We start from the raw sequence: 17,982 nt of genomic DNA, 5'->3' as shown, positions 1-17,982 counted from the left end.
GCAATAGGTAAATCCGTACTGAAGCTACTTGTGTAACGCCCGAAGAAACCTCAGCAGGGTCAGGCAGGTGTTTGCATCTATTTCTCTGCATTTTTAAAGCCTCTTCCATGGAAATTCAAATGTTACTCCCCAGCAAATAACCTGAGGTTGTCTCTTCATTTTCATATGGAAAGGAAACTGGTGCACACTGACAATTTGGCTTTTTGTGGCTCGTTTTGCATCCCCGTTAGGAAAAAGTCCAATTTTGTAACAGCAATGCCACCTCTATCTTTGCTGCTGCTGATTAAAAAACCAACCATGCTCCAGGGTGGTTTGTGTGCTAAAGGCATCGTTTTGGGAGGACATTAATCTTAAAAAACATTAGTTCAGAGTGTCTTAACTGTGTTTCACGGACCTCATCGCTGGCTTAGTTACCTGAGGCTCTGGTCCCTCACAGTGCCCGGGTGGCCAAGAAGGGCCCTGAACTCAGCACTGGGGAGGCCTCTCAAATCCTGGGATTGGTTCTGGGATCCTCAGTTCAGGAGGGACATGGAGGGGCTGGAGCGTGTGCAGGGAAGGGGACGGAGCTGGGAAGGGTCTGGAGCAGCAGGAGGGGCTGAGGGAGCTGGGGGGGCTCAGCCTGGAGAAAAGGAGGCTCAGGGGGGACCTTCTGGCTCTGCAACCCCCTGACAGGAGGGGGGAGCTGCCAGGGAACAAGGGACAGGAGGAGAGGGAACGGCCTCCAGCTGTGCCAGGGGAGGGTCAAGTTGGATATTGGAGTAATTCCTTCATGGAAAGGGTTGGTTAAACATCGGAACTGCCCAGGGAGGTTTGGAGTCCCCACCCCTGGAGGTGTCCAAGGAAGGCCTGGACGTGGCGCTCAGTGCTCTGGGCTGGGGGACGAGTTGGGGATGGGGCACAGGCGGGATGCGATGGCCTTGGGCGGCCTTTCCACCCCAAATAACTCTTTATTTGTGTGTTTCCGTCCCCCCGCTCCCCTCAGGCCGCCCCACTGCCCTCGCGCCGCCCGCCCTGCGCACGCGCGGGACGTGCGCGGCCGCGGGTCGCGCCATGGAGGGCGGGAGGGCGGAGAGCGGCGCGCGCCGCGCCTGCGCAGGCGCGCCGGGGCTGTGGGCGGGGCGGGAGCGGCCGGGCCCCGGAACAGAAGAGCCCCGGGTTTGTTGTTGTTGCCCCACAGCGGCTCCTCCGGTCGCCCCTGCCCGCCGCTCCCGCCGCCGCCATGTCCAGCCCTCAGGAGCCGCAGCAGCAGCACCACAACAACAACAACAACCCGCCGGCCGAGGCGACGCAGGGCGAGCCGGGGCTCAACAGTGAGTGCGGGGCGGCCCCGCGGGGGCCGCGGGCGGGAAATGGCGCTGGCGGGGAGGGGGGGGACCCTGAGGGGCCGCGGGGGCCGCGACCCCCGCGCGCCGCCATTGGCGGAGGCCGCGCCGCGCGAGCCGCCGGGGGCCAATGGGCGGCGGCGGAGCGGGTATAAAAGCCCCGGCGGCGGCGGGCGGGGGACAGAGGGGTAACGGCGGGCGCGGAGGGGTCTCTGAGGGCAGCGCGGGGGAACCGGGGGCTTCCCGGAGCGTTCCCGGAGCTTCGGCCGGCGGGAGTCGCTGGATGCGCGGCCCGGGAAAGCGGAGGGGCCTCGTGGCTCTACTGGGATGGTTAAAGCGGGTTTGAGGTGCGGCCCGGAGGGTCTCGACCGGCCGCCCCTCACGGCGGGCTGAGGGGGAGCGAGCCCCCCCCCCTGAGCGCGCCCCGTGGCTCCGCGGAGTTTACCCGAGCAGCGAAGATGGGGATACAGCGGGGTAGGGGGAGGAGCGCGGCTGTGGGAATGAGTTTATTCAGTGGCTGAGTCAATAGCACTGACGTGAGCTATTCCCCTCTATATCCGGCGTCTCTGTCAGCTGCTCTGCTGCATCCTTTTGTTCCCGGGATAACTCCAGTGAGGCACATCATGTAGGCTCTGCTACTTACTTGGCAGATGCTTTCCCTTCCTTTTAAACAGCTCTTTCCATGTGTCCTTCCGTCTGATTATTAAGAATGCTGCACTCCAAGAGGTGAATAAATAACATTAATGATTAACTGTTACCTCCGTGGTTTACAACGAAGTTAAACTGACCACGAAAGATACGGGTTCGGTTGATTTCCCGTAACTCGGTGGCAATTGTCTGAAGGGGGAATAAACTGTGCCCATTTCGTAACGCTGCCATTGTGTTGTGGTAACGCTGCCTCTCGTGATAACACAGCTAAAACAGCGTTACCTGAGTCAAACAGGTATTCCGGCGGATTATTCAGGCCTGTTAAACAACGATTACTCCGTCGGAGTTGCCCAGCGCTTTGGGAATTGCCGCGTTTGATGCTCCTGTGTCTTAATATTTCCTGTCGGTCGGTGCGGTGTCCGTGGGACGCGTTAATCTGCCGGGAGGTGGGAGCAGCCGGAGCTCGCTAAGCCGGGGCTGGAGCTGCCCACGTAGGTCTTGCTGCTGGATCAGCATTAGAGGCTCCCCCAGCTCCGTGATTTACTGGAGGGGGCGAGCACAAGGTGCGGGAGGAAATGTTTGACAGTCTGTGCCCCCGGAACCAAACCGATGCCCCCCGTCAGCCCCACGCAGGCTTAGAGCTGCTTTCAGATGTTCAGCCACTGCACAATGCTCTGGTGGCAGAGGTGCATTTTCTGCCATTATCTCAGCTTTTCACTGACCCTTTTCAGGCTAATGAGCTCAGACACCTATTCATTTTGTGCTCCCCGTGTCATTTGTACGCGTTTAGGGCCTTTTATTCAAAGATCCCTTAGTACTTGGAGGGCAGGAGAGCTGGGAGTAGAACTGGTAACCTGTGCTTCGTTGGGTTCACAGAGGTGGGGGAAAAAAACCTGCTTGTTCTTGGGAGTTCTAGATGCTTCCTATATTTTAATTATTATAAAGCTCTGTTACATATTGACAAGAAGAGGCAAGAGCCCATCTATCTCTGTCATGGAAAATCTGCTTAATAATTACCATTATGGGAATCTGCTTGGCTTTCTTTTTCTTTCCCTCTTTTTTTTTTCTGTTTCTTTGTTTTTTGTTAATGTTCTACTTCATTGTAAAAGTGATATTTATAAGATTATTCGGGTTGACCATGCATCAGACTTGTTGTGAGCTGCTGCTTTGGAATATTTTTATATCTATAAAATGTGTACAGGAATGCAGTTTCTGATATATCCACCACACCCAGCCAAGTGAAATCACAGAGTGGATAAACAAAATGAGGCCCTTTTGCCCCAACATGTTTAGCTCCCGTTGTTTAAACAGGTCACCAGTTATAGAAAAACATGGAATTAAGTCAGTGTATATCAGTTTATAGCGAAATAATTGGCTGTGGAGCATGGACAAAATTCAAACAGATTTGGACAAAAATACCATTCATATAAAAAGTTGTTTGGGTTTTGGTTTTTTTTTTTCAAAGAGTGTGTGTTATGTCATTTGTGAAGGGAGGAGATGCCACCACAGTTCTTAATTCTACCACTGTTAATTCTGCCACATTTCCTATTGTACTGTCAAGTAGAAATACGATAAATTAAGAGTTCTCAGGTGGGTGATTTAAAGTAACTTCCTTAATTCTGAAAAAGGCTTGGGGCAAACCCCACCCTCTGTTAGTTGGGCTGTTTATTCCCAGATACATTCCTGCCCGTCCTTTTAAAGGAACGGGGGTTTGTGTCCCTCTAAGGAGCCTTTGAGGCCGGCGGGGCTCTCTGGCTCCCTCTCCCAGTTTGAGCCCCGTGTCAGATTGTGCTTCCTCGACTGTGTTTTGAGTCATTCCCGGTGAGGTCAGCTGGGAACGTGCTGCTCCTCATGTCAGCTCCTCCTGCTCCCTGGCACTCTTCACTCATGGTAATTTGGGTTTTCTTCCTGCCACGGTGTGTTTTAGATAAAGGCAGGGGGGGAGAAATTCCTGCAGGTTTTATTTGTGCAGGATCTGTGGAGGGTCTGAAGAGCTGCAGATCAGAGCAACCATCTCTGATCATCTTCCCTTGCCCTCTGTTTTCTCACATTATTTGTCACTGGCTGCTCATTTTTAATCCTGGATGGCTTTGCAGACCCTGAGTGTTTTAATTCTCCCTCCCCCAAAATGGTTGTGGGGAACACAGAGCTTTTTGACCTGACTTCTGACCAACCTGCTTTTCTGCAGGTGTGAAGGTGTTTTTCTTGCTGTCAAGGTGCAGATCAACCCTCCTGATTCTAGGTTGGCCTTTTTATTTTGAAATTTAGACACCAGCCTTCATCACAAATGTGGAATAACAAGGTCTCTGGGTGATGCTGACTGGGCAAAGCTGCCTCTTCCCAGTTAACACTTGATTATCTGAAAAGCCCAGTGTGACTGTGCACTCCCAAAATTCCTTATTTGTGGATACAACCCAAGGAATCCAGGCTGTGAACCACCAGGACTCCTCAGAGCGTGGTCAGCACTGCAATGGCATCATGCATAAGTCAAAAATCAGTGTTAAAATTATAACTTGTACAAATAATGATTGAAAAGTAGTTTCAGATGTTGTATCTTCAGGCTTTTTGGTTTTTTTGGATGATTTTTTACCTCAGTAATGAAGATTTCTAAACTTTAAAAAACTAAATAATCAACCAAATACAAAAAAAAAAAACCAACAACCCTGAAAGCACCTGCCTTTAGGTGGCATAAATTGAATTACACAGGAGTTGTGATGACTTAATATACATTTATGAAATCATTACTTGGCTGATGAGGGAAATAATGTTCTTTTGACAACAAAATAAGAAATTGGAGATATTTCCCTCTGTCTCATGGCTCTGAGGTCAAGTGCTTGTTAAAGAGAAGGTTGGAATTGCAGTTGGATAGGGAATGTATTTAAATATTTTGAATATACAGAGCAGTAGAAGTCTGTCCTATCTTTACCCCTCAGGATAATTAAGTAGTGTGTTTATAAATAAAGAATATTTCCAAAACCTGTTTCCAGTTGAAACATTCCAGTATATACATTCATATACTGATGAATGTATATAGTCTTGCACTCAGTTAATCTGCACATAAAATACAAGTGAAGACATTTGAAAATAAAAATCCTCGCCTCAACTACAGAATATTTGAACTTTTTAGCAGCTGCTCTTGTCAGCCACGATACACTCTTGCTCCTTGTTGGATCTCACATGGATATTCCATAGGTATTGCTAAAATAAAAGGGGGGAACACCAGTAAATCTGAGCTTTTAGGTTGTAGAGCTTTCCCTGGCTCAGGAAAATAAAGAGGAAGGGGCAGGTGGAAGAGGCTGAAGTGGTGGCTTTGAATTTATTAACAGTTATGACATGTGGGAGTGCTGGATTTCTGCTGCTCCTCAGTTCTTATTAGCAGTGAAATGTTATAATGTCGTGTTACTGTGCATGTCCTGCAGCTGGGTGAGGAAATAACCTTGTCCTTGGAATTCCCATGGTTGGAACTGGGGAATGGAATTAATGTGATGGTGGGACAGGAGAGGTGGGAGATGTTTGGGCCGGGGCAAAGCAAACTGACTGAGGCCTGAGAATGGAATGATGTCCATAAAAATCAGGGCCTTTGGGAGCAGAGGAAGGAGAATGGAAAGCTGCACACGAGGGAGTTTCGTAGTGAGGGCCATGGGGATGAAAATCCAGTGTCAGAAAGGAATGCAGAACATAAATGAGTGATATGTAGATACTTGAAGCTCCAAAAAGTGTGGCTGGTGGGAGTATTAATAATTGACGAGAGAGGGGACATTCTGTTGACCAGCTCCAGGGGTTGGTAGCACCAAAGCAGCTTTTTGGGGTGTTTTTGTTGCTGAGGGAAGGGGAGACGTGTCCCTCTTGTGTGTGGCCCGTGTTGATGAGCTCTGGGAGGGCAGTGTGTGTTATCTGAGGGCAGCATGGCCGGGTTTCCCTCTGGAGGGGGGTGATAAAGTGAACCTGGGGTTGGTTAATGAGGTGGGGCTGTGAGGTGACCTTTGGGTGCCCCGCAGGTTCCTGGGTGGAGCTGCAGATGAACGGGAACGGCAACAGCACCGACAACGGCAACGGCAAGAACGGGGGTCTGGAGCACGTCCCTTCCTCCTCCTCCATCCACAATGGGGACATGGAGAAGATCCTCCTGGATGCCCAGCACGAGTCAGGACAGAGCAGCTCAAGAGGTAGTTCCCACTGTGACAGGTAAAGGAGTGTTTGCTGCTCTGCTGTTCACTGTTTGATCCCGGGGATGTCAAGCTTTTTCCCGGGGTGATGTTTGCTGTGCTCCAGCATTTGGAGGAGTTTGTGGTAACTGTGGTATTCCCACCTCCCCAAAAAGAGGTGTAGTTCACAATGCTGGCAGTGTGTTCCCTAAAAGCCTAAAAGGACAAAGGGGTTTTTTACAGCTTTTCTGTGGATGGTGGAATTTTGGGCAGTGCTTGCTTTTCTTTGGTCTATTGAGAAAGGTAGGGTTGTAAATAGAAAAAAAACTGCAAAGGTGAGGGGTGTTGGAAGACTTTCTGATACTGGTATTTGGGGTGTGAAGGGTGGTGTGGTCTGTAGCTCAGCAGTGAGCAGAGGGGCATGTGGGAATAACTCAGCTGACATTTATCTACACTGATGGTTCTTTAGTTGACAAAATGACATAACCAAATCAAATTTTTTCTTTAGCCCTTCACCTCAAGATGATGGACAGATAACTTTTGATGTGGAAATGCACACAAGTAAAGACAGTAGTTCTCAGGTATTCTCTTCATTAACTTTTAAAACTTCTTCACTTTTAAATATGTATTTGTAAGCTGTGGATGTTTGATGTTGTCTTGAGGGGTAGAGCAAGGTCTTTGTGATGTGAAAAGGCTTATATTTTGTAGTATTTGAAATATGACTTAAGAGATGAATAGCTTTGGAGTGAGGGGAAGAACAAGGCTCCACCTCTGCAGCTGAGAAATGCTTTTCCACAGCAGTCCTGCTGCTGTGTAACACTGGCTGTCAGACCTGGGCTGAAATGTTGATTTTTGTGCCCAGGATTGGAGGGTGTTCAGTGATTGCTGTGCACTCCCTCACATGACAGTGAGTAATCTCCACACCACAAACTGAGGAGACTGAACTCTTAGTTTGATCATCACTTCATAGAATTTGCTGTCTTCAGCAGTTATAAATAAAAAGCATTCCTGCAAGAGTGAAACCTTGCATTTAATTCTGCCAAAGAGCTGGGACTGGGGCAGTTCTGCCCTGAGAGCCAGTGTTGGTGAGCTCTGCATCTCACCTGGCACTGCCCTAGTTGGGGACTTCTGCTTTTGCTGTGCTTCCCACTTAATGTGGTAAGTGGTTTATCTTATTTTAATAAGAGTCACTCGGCAAATTGTTTTAATGCTAAGGAGGAGTTTGTGCCCAAGTCAGTCTAGTCTTTCTAATATATTGTTTTTTCCTCCGTGGTAACGTTTGCATCTAGTGATTTAAAGTTAAAAGTTTGGATCATGTAATTACAGTGAGTGCTTGCCTTTTCCTGCTGCAGTCAGTGCAAGCTGCTAGTTGCAAGTAATATAAATTTCAAATTACCAATAACACCATTTAAGAAGTCAAAATACTGGTTTTGAAACCTTTTTATTCGGCTTTCTGTGCTTCAGGCACGTTCTGTGAGCTTTAAATGGAATGCCATCAACTCAATGTTTTTTCTATTTGTAAATGATTTTTCTTTGCATAGTTCTGCTTTATTTAGGAGTAAAATAATCCCTTTTTTTTTGTTGTTGTTGTTAGTTAAACAAACAGCTTGCAATGATGTGGAAATCCTGGCTATAACAATAAAATTTGTGGTTTACTGGCTCGTGTTAGCAAAGTAAAATCTCTTCCCAACAATCAGCAGTCCAGGAACACTTGGTGGTTTATCAGGTGCCACCAGTTGGGTTCTTATCATTTTACCACTGTTATTGTCACTCTCAGTTCAACACCCCGAGGAGGAGCTAATTGAGTGTTAAAAGGCTTGTCCCCTGTGTGTTTTCAGTCCGAAGAAGAAGCAGCAGAAGGAGAGAAGGAATTGGAAGTTTTGAAGAAAAGTGCAGACTGGGTGTCAGACTGGTCAAGTAGGCCTGAAAACATTCCTCCCAAGTGAGTTAAACTCTGCTTTTCTTAATGAATATTCATATTTTCTAATGAATATAGGAAGGGGAGGAATTACTCTGGCTTTCCAGACTGGTTCATCTCAGGAAAAGTTCCATTCCTCTCTGGGGAGGCCGCAAAAAGTCAAAGCAATGAAGTATGAAAATCTGAATAGCAACAGAATTATTTAAAAGTAACATAAATCCACAAGGTTTCTTGACCAAATTGCAATTCTTGGGAGAGCTGGGTACTTGGAGCTGGGATTCATGGGATTTGGTCTTGGTTTATTGAATAGAAGAGTGTTGAGCAAGTCTCCTAAATTCCCTTTTTTAATTTCTGTGGAAAATCTGTAATGCTCATCCACGGAAGGGGAAACCTTGAGATCCTTGAGTGCAAAGCCTTTTTATAAAAATAGAGACTTCTGTATCTCTGTTTGGAGCAAAAAAATGAGGCTCTTGCTAACAAATCACATCCTGAAATTCCCTCTCTTGGACTTCCTGCTCCTAAGTGGTCTCTCCACAATCCCTCCTGGAATTCTCTTTGATTCCTTACTCTGTGTAAGGGATCTTGTGCTTTGATCTCTAGCTCTTTGTATTTAAAATAAATGAATAAATCAATGTTCCTACAAAGATCTGTGCAAAAAAAAAAAAAATAAAAAGAGAGGGGAAAAAAAAGGGAAACAAAGAGAATTTTGTTGAATTTCTCCCCCTTTCTTCTTCCAGGGAATTCCATTTCAGACATCCCAAACGTTCAGTGTCCCTAAGTATGAGAAAAAGTGGAGCAATGAAAAAAGGTGGCATTTTCTCTGCAGAATTCCTGAAGGTTTTCATTCCATCTCTGTTCATATCTCATGTTTTGGCTCTGGGATTAGGGTAAGTACTGAACTAATTTTCCCTTCGAGTTTTGCACGTGCCTTTGCTTTTCCCTGCCTAATTCAGGTCCTGCTGAAAAGCAGGAAAACTTGGCAGCAATTAAAACTAAAACTGAAAACAAAGCTCAACTGAAAAACTAAAATTAAAAATAATAATTAAAAAAAAAAGCCATTGATGTGTTTCATTTCTCCCCAAATATAAAGATTTTTGTATTGAAAATGCACAGGTGAACTTTTAAATCATCCTTGCAAGTGTCACTTGTGGCACTTGAAGTGAATAGAATAAATATATATAAATGTTATGATATTATTGATAATATATAATAACTATTGTAACATACAATATATAAATATATAAATAAATAAAAGAATTTTAATGAATATATTATGTTATTGATAATCTATGATAATATAATATATAAATATATAAATAAAATCAATATATGAAACATTATTGATAATACATTATAATATATTATCACATACAGTGTATAAATATATAAATAAAATAAGTTTATACAATATATTATAATGTTATTGATACTCTAGGATAATATACATAATGTATAAATATAAAAATAAATTTATAAAATGTATTATGATACTATTGGTACTCTAGGATAATATACATAATGTATAAATATATAAATAAATTTATAAAATATATTATGATACTGTTGGTACTCTAGGATAATATACATAACGTATAAATATATAAATAAAATAAATATATTATTGTTCATAATCTATGATAATATACATATATAAATATAAATATATAAATCTATATAAATATATATGTATATTATATTGTGTATACATATATACAATATATGTATTTATATGTAAATTATATATAGTATATAAATATATAAAATATATAAAACATATAAAATATAAATTTATGAAAATGTGTGTTTTATTATATTAAATATATAATTATATATTTCTATTTTATCTATAGTATGTATATTATATATAATATACATATATATTATATATGTATATATTTATTATATATATGTTATATATTATATATGTTATATATATGTAATATATATGTGTTATATATGTAATATATATGTGTTATATATGTATATATGTATATATGTATATGCATATGAATATATATAATATATATATTATATATATGTTTATAGTATATATAACTATATTATATATAACTATGTCCCAATATACGCCTAACTCTAGAAATACATATTTATTCGCCATAAATGAATTTAATTTACATTTTCTTTCGCTTCAGCCTTAAAACCATAAACCTCAGTAATTCCCAGAAATCCGGATCAGTTAAACCCCATTCCCACCCCCCGTTCCCGGTTCTCATTCCCCCCTGTCCTTTCCTTGCAGGATCTACATCGGGAAGCGCCTGACCACGCCCTCGGCCAGCACCTACTGAGCCCCCGCCCCGGGACGCTCCTTCTGTCTCCTTTCGTTTGGAGCCCATCCTCAGCATGCCCCTGCCTCCGCCCTCCCCTCCCATCCCAGGGAATTCCGCCGGAATTCCGGGGGTTCGGCCGCCCCCCGGCAGAGTTCCCCCCGCAGGAGCCAGTTCCTCCCGCAGGAGTTCCCCCCGTGGCTCTGTCGTCGCAAGGGCTTCTCTTCTCTCCACGCCAAAACTGCCACCAGCAAGTCCCCTCCGGTCCTTTCGTGCCCCCCACCCCGAGCTCTGGGCCTGCTGGAAGCAGAGCTCCTGCTGGAAGCGTCGCTGGGAAAGCCTCTGGAAGGAAGGGAGGGACTGAAGAGTTCTTCCGAGGTGGAATCACCGGAGAAATCACCGGCAATAAAACCCCAGTTTAAAGCAGCTTTTTTTGGGGGGAGAGTTTCCTTGGCCCCTCCTATTGGCACCGTTTGATTTGCAGGAGGCCAAGACTGCATCAGTTTTCCAGTAGGATAAACTTAAAATCCATCAGCATATTTTAATATTAGGTAATCGTTGTAATCTTGTCTTTTCTATGAAGTCGGCTCCTTTATTCCTTGTAGGAAAAAAAAAAACCTGTCTGATACCTAGAATATATTAGAAAAAAAAAATGGCATCGTTTGCATGTAAAGAAGAGTTTTTTCTTTTCCTTTACCTTGTTTTCTTAAGGGGAAATTTGAAATGTGAAAAAAAGTAGTTTTAAATTAAGGAAAAACCCAACAGCTGTAGGTGTAGTTAAGCTCTTAAGTGTAAAAGGAAATGACTCTTGTTTGTTGTGGAACCATTTATAACTGAAATGGCAGTTTCAGCCAGCAAATGTTTGATTTCTCATTATTAATTTCTCATTAAAGGGGGGGACAGTCTTGCAGGTGCATAAAAAAGGTTCAGAAGTCGTGGAATGTCTTCTGCAAATGAATTTTTCCATCCTCCTCTCTCTCATTGTTTACTGTACAATCTCCTTTTTGGGGATACTCTTGGAAACCTGGAAGTCACTCGTGGTGTCTCCATCTTAGACAGACTCTCACTGCTGTCGTTGAACTTTTATCTTAGGGAACATTGTTAAGCCTTGTCCTCCTTCAGTGACACTTCTTTTTCAGAAATGTGAAGCTTTAGTACCAAATTGTTACAAAGCATTGGGACACTCGTGTCCTTAAATAGATTTTATTGGAGTTCAGAACATGTAGCATGACTCTGAAGGACAGAATACTCTTTTTTTATATATATATGAATATATAAAAAAAAAATATGATATAGACTTTAATACTAAGTATTTAGGGAACCAATGCTAATTTTAAGACTAGCAAAAAATCTTAATTAAATAAAAACTTTAGTTGGCTGACTCGCAGAAGATAAAGAAATCCAGTCAGCCAGTTTGGAGAGAACAGCTACCTATAATTGTTTTGCTTGCATCAGACTTTATAATAAGTTGATTATTTGATAGAGCAGTGATTGCTTGAACCAGTTGATGCATAGAAGCTAAAGCCCAGCTGAGATGTGGTTGAAAAAAACTTAGTTAGCTCCCAGGAAGTAAAAAAAGTGCAGTGTGACCCCACTGCTAAAGTGTATTTATTTGTATTCTCTGTTTCTGAGCGCTGTCAGACCATGCTTTCGGGGTGACAGGGCAGCCTAACAGCAAATTCTCTGGAATAATCTGCTTTTTTCCCCCCTTTTAGTGGCACTTGAGTTGCCTCCAAGTGTGTATTTGTTCCAGGCTGGAGACTGGGTTTCACCCAGAGGTGGGGGAGGGAAGGGGGAAGTGCTGGAGGGTGTTTTAGAGAGCACCAAGCACTTCATTTTCCAGCCCTAAAAAACCAGGGCAGGGGAGAAAGGCTGAAACACTTTTCAGTTCTAACCCAGCACCTTGTTCTGGATGGAAATGGGAGTAGTGGAAAAATAGATTTTTACCAAGCAGGGAGTACTTTTTAAAGAGGAAAAAAAAAACCAAAACCCAACGAATTCCCCATTTCTGAATTCCAAGGTAATTAATTCTTCAGGATATCTGCTAAAATAACATTGCAAGCTTGTGGCTGGAGTATCAACGCCACGTGTGAGATCTGAGGTAAAATGAAATAAAAATTGTTTTTTATTTCAAATTGGAGCTGAGGTCACTGTAACACTCGCTGGGATACAATGCAGTATTTATTGATACCCTACATAAGCTCTGGAGGAGAGTCTACAACTTTTAGTTTTACAATGAGCAGGAACCAGATCGTTGTACAATTTGAAAAAGGGGTTTCAACTCTTTTGACAAGTTGGAAGTTTTGTTAAGATAAACGTTGTTTAAAAAGAAAAAAAAAAAAAAAGCTTTATACCTGTTTACAGTTTTGGAAAAAAGAAATAAAAAAGAAAAAAACACACAAAAAAAAAAGACACAAAAAACCACACACAAAGCAGGCTTCATTTTTCTTACATTCAGTGAAAAACTGGCCTCGACTATTTGTAAATAGGATCAAGAAAAAAAAAAAAAGGCATAAACTGGCACATGAGAAGTGCAGCAGGCTGACCTTAACTGCAGCAAAAAAGCATCTTTACTTACTGTTTTCAGAAGTGAAAAGCTGAAGATTGTTGGCAATTCAACCTTTTTTTTTGTTTTTTTTTTGTTTTTTTTAATTGACATTCGTTGAGATCTCGGAGTTACCTGAGCCAAAGTGATTCTGCATTCTTCACCCATTAGTTAGCACTTTGTAACATTACCTACAGTTTACATGTATGAGTTGTAGCTTATAAAACATTTTGTGCCATTAAAGCTCTCACAAAACTGCTGGTCTGAAATCCCTTCCTGCTGCGTCTTTTCCTGCTTTGTCCTTCTCTTTTCCTTTGTTTTTTTTTTTTACAGGATTGTTTTGTCTCCTGTTTTAAGTTCTGGGTTCTGTGGACACCGAAGCTGCTGTTCAGAGACTGGGATCATATTTTTTTTTTTGGGTTTGTCTTTTGGGGTTTTTTTTATTATTCTTATTATTTTTAGTGACCTGGGATCATCAGCTTCGTTTCCTGAAGCTCTTCATCAAAATATTGCCCTGCTTGGCCTTGGTTCCTGTGCCAAGTCCTCCAGCACCTTGTCCAGGAAAACTCTGGAAACAAAAATATTCCGGTGGCAAATGAAATGTCGAGTGGAATTGGGGAGATTTTGGATAACTGCTCGACTCTGTTGTACTCCTTGTACTTCTCTTCTGTTCCCTAATTCTGTTGAATTTGCAGATTAAAGAGTAAGGGACAAAAACCCCCTGATTGTTAATCTGCCTCCATGTTCTTGGTTCAAAGGGGGATTTCCTGGAGGATCACGAGGAGACTCGTTCATTCCTGGTGGGAATTTTCCCCATTCTGATCCTGGTACTCCCCATTTTAATTCCTCTTTGACATGGTTTTAATGTTTACATGTGAAAATGGCATTTTTGGGGTATTTTTTTTTCATAAGAATAAGATAAAAATATAAATCTTACTTTCAGAAAGTTTCAATGTCTGGGACTTGGTCCTGAATTTTGAGTAGGGCTGGAGGCCTGAGCAGGTTCTCTCTTTGCAGCCAACTAAGATAAACACATTTATTTAGTAGGCTTGCAGGGAAAAAAAATCCATTCTGTGCTTCAAAACCTAAATAAGGATAAATACAAGATAATATTGCATAAGGGAGCAGTTTCTCTGCACTGGGATTATTATTATTATTATTATTATTATTATTATTATTATTATTATTATTATTACTATTAATCACATTTTGAAGGAGTTGTGGAATCTTTCCATTCCAGTACAGGAGTGTTGAAGTAAAGACTGAAGAAAAGGGATTTATTTGTGTGTTTTAATTTAGAGCAGCTCAGTAATATTGATTATCTGTTGGAGGTGGGTAGATGAGCTCTGTGGTGTCTCTGCAATCAGCACCAGGAAGTTTTAATTCCCCTTAAATTCTGTGCTTAGCTGTGATGAAAAGATTAGAATTTGAATTGTTTTAGGAGAAAGTTCACTATGAAAAGATTAGAATTTGAATTGTTTTAGGAAAAAGTTCACTATGAAAAGATTAGAATTTGAATTGTTTCAGGAAAAGTTCACTATGAAAAGATTAGAATTTGAACTGTTTCAGGAAAAGTTCACTATGAAAAGATTAAAATTTGAACTGTTTTAGGAAAAAGTTCAGTATCAAAAGGTTGGAATTTGAATTGTTTCAGGAAAAAGTTCACTATCAGAACATTATTTATACATTTGTGTTGTGCCCACATGTGAAAAGTCTCTCTAAAATGAAGTCCTGATGCCCTGCAGGTGTTTGTAGGATCTTTGCTTTGTACTGATGAAAACTCTTCTGTGTTTGGGTCTTAAACCCCAAAATAAACCCCGAGGATTCCTCAGCCAGGCCCTGTAGTTCAACCAGCACTTTAAAACCAGCACTAAACCCTTGAAGTACTCCTGGAAAAGCTCGGGCTGCCTGAATAATGCCCTTGGAAAAGAGAAAGCCAAAGGAATTTCCCTTTCCTGGGCTCACTCTGGGCCCTGCCCTGGGTTTGAGCTCGGCTCACCCAGCCAGGCTCAGTCCTGACATTAGGGGGAGAGCGAGGGGTGCTTTGCCACGAGGGAGAGAAAACACGACTGAACTTCTTGAGCTGCTGCCAGAGCGCTGAGGGGATGGGAAGAGGCATTTTCTGTTCTCAGCTGTTTCCTCAGACACTTTCCCGCTCCGACTGGGGAGTTCGTGTGGAGAGGCTTTTGTGGTGGTGCAGTTTTGCTTGACTGGCTGTTGTCTAAGAAATCAAAGAGTTTTAAGGCCAGAAAGCACCTTTTCCTGGTGGGTATAACAGCAGAGAAGGACAGTCCTACAGCTGTTGAAGTTGCTGCAGTTCAGGTGTGTAATTCAGGTCACAAAAGGCCAAGTCCTTGCAAAGCTGGTGCTGGACCCGCCCCTGGATTGGGCTGTTCCAGCCTTTAACTTCCACCTTCCTTTGGACTTTAAATTTCAGCCGCTGGAAATCCCTTCCCATGGTACAGGAAGGAGCCTTTCACTCTCAGGTGCATCTTCTAAATAAGTGTTTTCATGAAAACCTCTGTGTTTTAAGGCAAATCTCCTCCCAGCCTTTTATTTCTCACCTGCATCTAAATACAGGGAGACTCGTCCACAGGAAAAAAATAACGTGTGCAAAATCTGGAGTGAAACATTTCTGACCCCTCTTTTCTTTCAAATAAATAATAAAAATTCCTTATTTACTTCAAAAGTGTCGCCTGAGCTTTTGACCAAACCGAGTGTAAACGGTGCACAGGTGGAATTCCAGGTGCAAACTTCCCCCCGTGGTTCTTCCAGCTGGTTCTGCGAGGGGAGCAGTGACTGAGTTTGTCCTCCAGGAGCTTTTGGGACCATCCTGCCAGTGCAGCTGGAACAACCCTCCTCCTCTGAGCTCCCTGCAGGCTCAAACCCTCTCCTGCTTCTGCATTATTCTCATTATTCCCCACGAAGTTCATTGCTTGGATGCCTCTGCTCTCCTGCCTCACTGAATTCCCTCCCAGCTGCCTCTGGGGTGCTTCTTTTCCCTTCCTTTCCTCGTGTTTTCACTCTGCTTCCCATTTCTGCTCGAATTCCGTGAGCAAGCAGAGCCTCTTTGAGCCCTCACCTGTGTCAGGAGGAGTTTTGGTTACTGAGATAAAACACTGCCCTGTTTTGTGGAGCATTCCCTGGTTCCAGGAGCTCAGCACTTCCCTCAGGTGGGTGTGTGGCCACTTGCAGAGCTCCAGAGCTTGCAGGGGGTTAGTTTGGGTTGATGTGTCTAATTGGGGCTGGCACAGCCGGGGCTGGGGTGGTTGCTTTTGCCTCCAAAGAAGTGGGATATGAAGGAAGTTCAGAGTTTCATCAGGAACTGCAGGGTTGGGACAAGGAGGAAGGGGTTCAAACTGGGAGTAGGTGAAATGTTGGGCAGAAATTCTGAATTACAGTGAGATACTGTTGAATTTGTAGGAGGAAATTCTTTAAACTGCTTTTAATGGCTTTGAACTGAAAGAGAGTAGGGTAAGATGGGATACTGGGAAGGAATTTCTTCCTGGGAAGGTGGGGAGGGGCTGGGATGGAATTCCCAGAGAAGCTGTGGCTTCCCCACCCCTGGCAGTGTCCAAGGCCAGGTTGGAGCAACCTGGTCCAGTGGAAGGTGTCCCTGCCCATGGCAGGGGGTGGCACTGGATGATTTTAAGGTCCCTTCCAACCCAAACCGTTCTGGGGTTCTCTGAAGTTCTCAGTCCCATTTCTAGGTCAGAGGGTCATGCAGCCTAAACAGGGATTCAGCTCCAAACTTGGAGTGGTATTCTGGGTTTTTCTGTCTTGACAAGTCCAGCTGAAGGCCTGGAGGATGCCTTGTGAGCAGTGTTCCCTCCCAGTGGTGCTGGGTGACACACAGTTTCTTGGAGCTCGGTTTCCCACAGCAGGGAGGTCTGAGGGAGCTGCAGCCTCTGCCCCTGTGGCAGGAACGGGGTGTTCCTGCTCCTGGGCTTATCCAGTCAGCTCCAGTTGCAGGATTCTTTGTAAAAATACAGAAACTTTTTTGTAAATGCTGATAAGGTGGGAACAAAAGTTCCTGTCAGAGTCAGCGAGAGCAAGATGGACCTGGAGGTGGATTTTTCAGCTTTATCTTTGCAAAGTCAGAATTAAAGCCTTGTGGTGTGTGAGAGTTATACAGAGCTGGAGCAGCGCTCAGATATTCTTGTGATGAAAGTGAAATAAGAATCTGTTGGTACTTGTTGGTTTTTTTTAGGTGCTGTGAGTTAGTTGGATTTAAAGCTCTGTGCCTGGAGGTTTTACTCCAGAGTGCAAGAGTCTCCTTTTGGATCCTCCCAGAGGGCCTGGCTGCTCTCCTCCCACAGGAGAAAGCTGCACCACTACCAGGAGGCAGCACAGACTTGCTTCCAGGGTGTACCAGTTGTCATTTGATTTTAGAGTAAGAAGCAAGAGGCAGTTAGAGCTGCTGCTTTGAGAGCATTGTCTGACAGGTAGGAGAGACCTCTGGGGCTCCTACAAATTACTTCAATAGCTTCAGCTCCCAAACAGCTTCTGTGGCCCATCTCTTGTGTCTCCTCCGAGACAGCAGCTGCAGGGGGGGTGTCTGGTGGACACACAGAGTGCATTTGAAGGCCTTGGTCTGTAGCACTGCAGGTTTGCCCCGGTCTGATGTTGGGCTTGGCTTCTCTGTGCTAAGAGTTACTTAAATTCATGGGTGTCCAGGCAAAAGCAGAACACAGAATCACAGGGTCATGGAATCACTGAGGCTGGAAAAGCCCTCCCAGGCCATCAAGTCCAGCCTGTGCCTGACCCTCACCAGAGCCCTGAGTGCCACATCCAGTCCTTTCTTGAACACCTCCAGGGGTGGGGACTCCAAACCTCTGTGGGTAGCCCCTCCCGATGTTTAACAACCCTTTCCATGAAGAAATTCCTCCTGATGTCCAACCTGGACCTCCACCTTGAGGCTGTTGAGCCCTGGCTTAAAGCTCCCTGCTGTCCTTTCCCAGGGGTCCAGGTCTGGCTGGGCTGCTTTTCATGGATTTGGGACAGAAACACGAAGTCTGTCGGGTGTGGTGGCACCACAAGGATGCCAATGGATCCTGGCCTGGCTCAGGAACAGGGTGGCCAACAGGTCCAGGGAAGTGATTCTGCCCCTGGACTCAGC

General features: G+C 44.0%; 1 protein-coding gene across 3 annotated transcripts; it reads left to right on the top strand.

Annotated features, from left to right (window-relative positions):
• Positions 1-1,110: 1,110 nt before the first annotated feature.
• On the top strand, positions 1,111-13,132 carry BNIP3L (BCL2 interacting protein 3 like). 3 transcript variants are annotated; one of them, XM_017827338.1, is made up of 6 exons: positions 1,111-1,310; positions 5,969-6,155; positions 6,624-6,696; positions 7,954-8,057; positions 8,771-8,920; positions 10,291-13,132. In XM_017827338.1, the coding sequence occupies exons 1-6, from the start codon at positions 1,220-1,222 to the stop codon at positions 10,337-10,339; spliced, it is 654 nt and encodes a 217-aa protein (XP_017682827.1). In that variant the 5' UTR covers positions 1,111-1,219; the 3' UTR covers positions 10,340-13,132. The 3 variants fall into 3 exon arrangements, with proteins under 3 accessions (XP_017682827.1, XP_017682829.1, XP_017682828.1); XM_017827340.1 differs by lacking the exon at positions 1,111-1,310 and adding an exon at positions 1,535-1,669; XM_017827339.1 differs by lacking the exon at positions 1,111-1,310 and adding an exon at positions 1,836-2,048.
• Positions 13,133-17,982: the final 4,850 nt, after the last annotated feature.

This window comes from Lepidothrix coronata, unplaced genomic scaffold (assembly GCF_001604755.1).
Source record: "Lepidothrix coronata isolate B3197 unplaced genomic scaffold, Lepidothrix_coronata-1.0 Scaffold137, whole genome shotgun sequence".
NCBI classification, from domain to species: domain Eukaryota; kingdom Metazoa; phylum Chordata; class Aves; order Passeriformes; family Pipridae; genus Lepidothrix; species Lepidothrix coronata.
The sequence above is the reverse complement of the archived record's forward strand: the minus strand, read 5'-3'. Positions and strand labels throughout refer to the sequence as shown.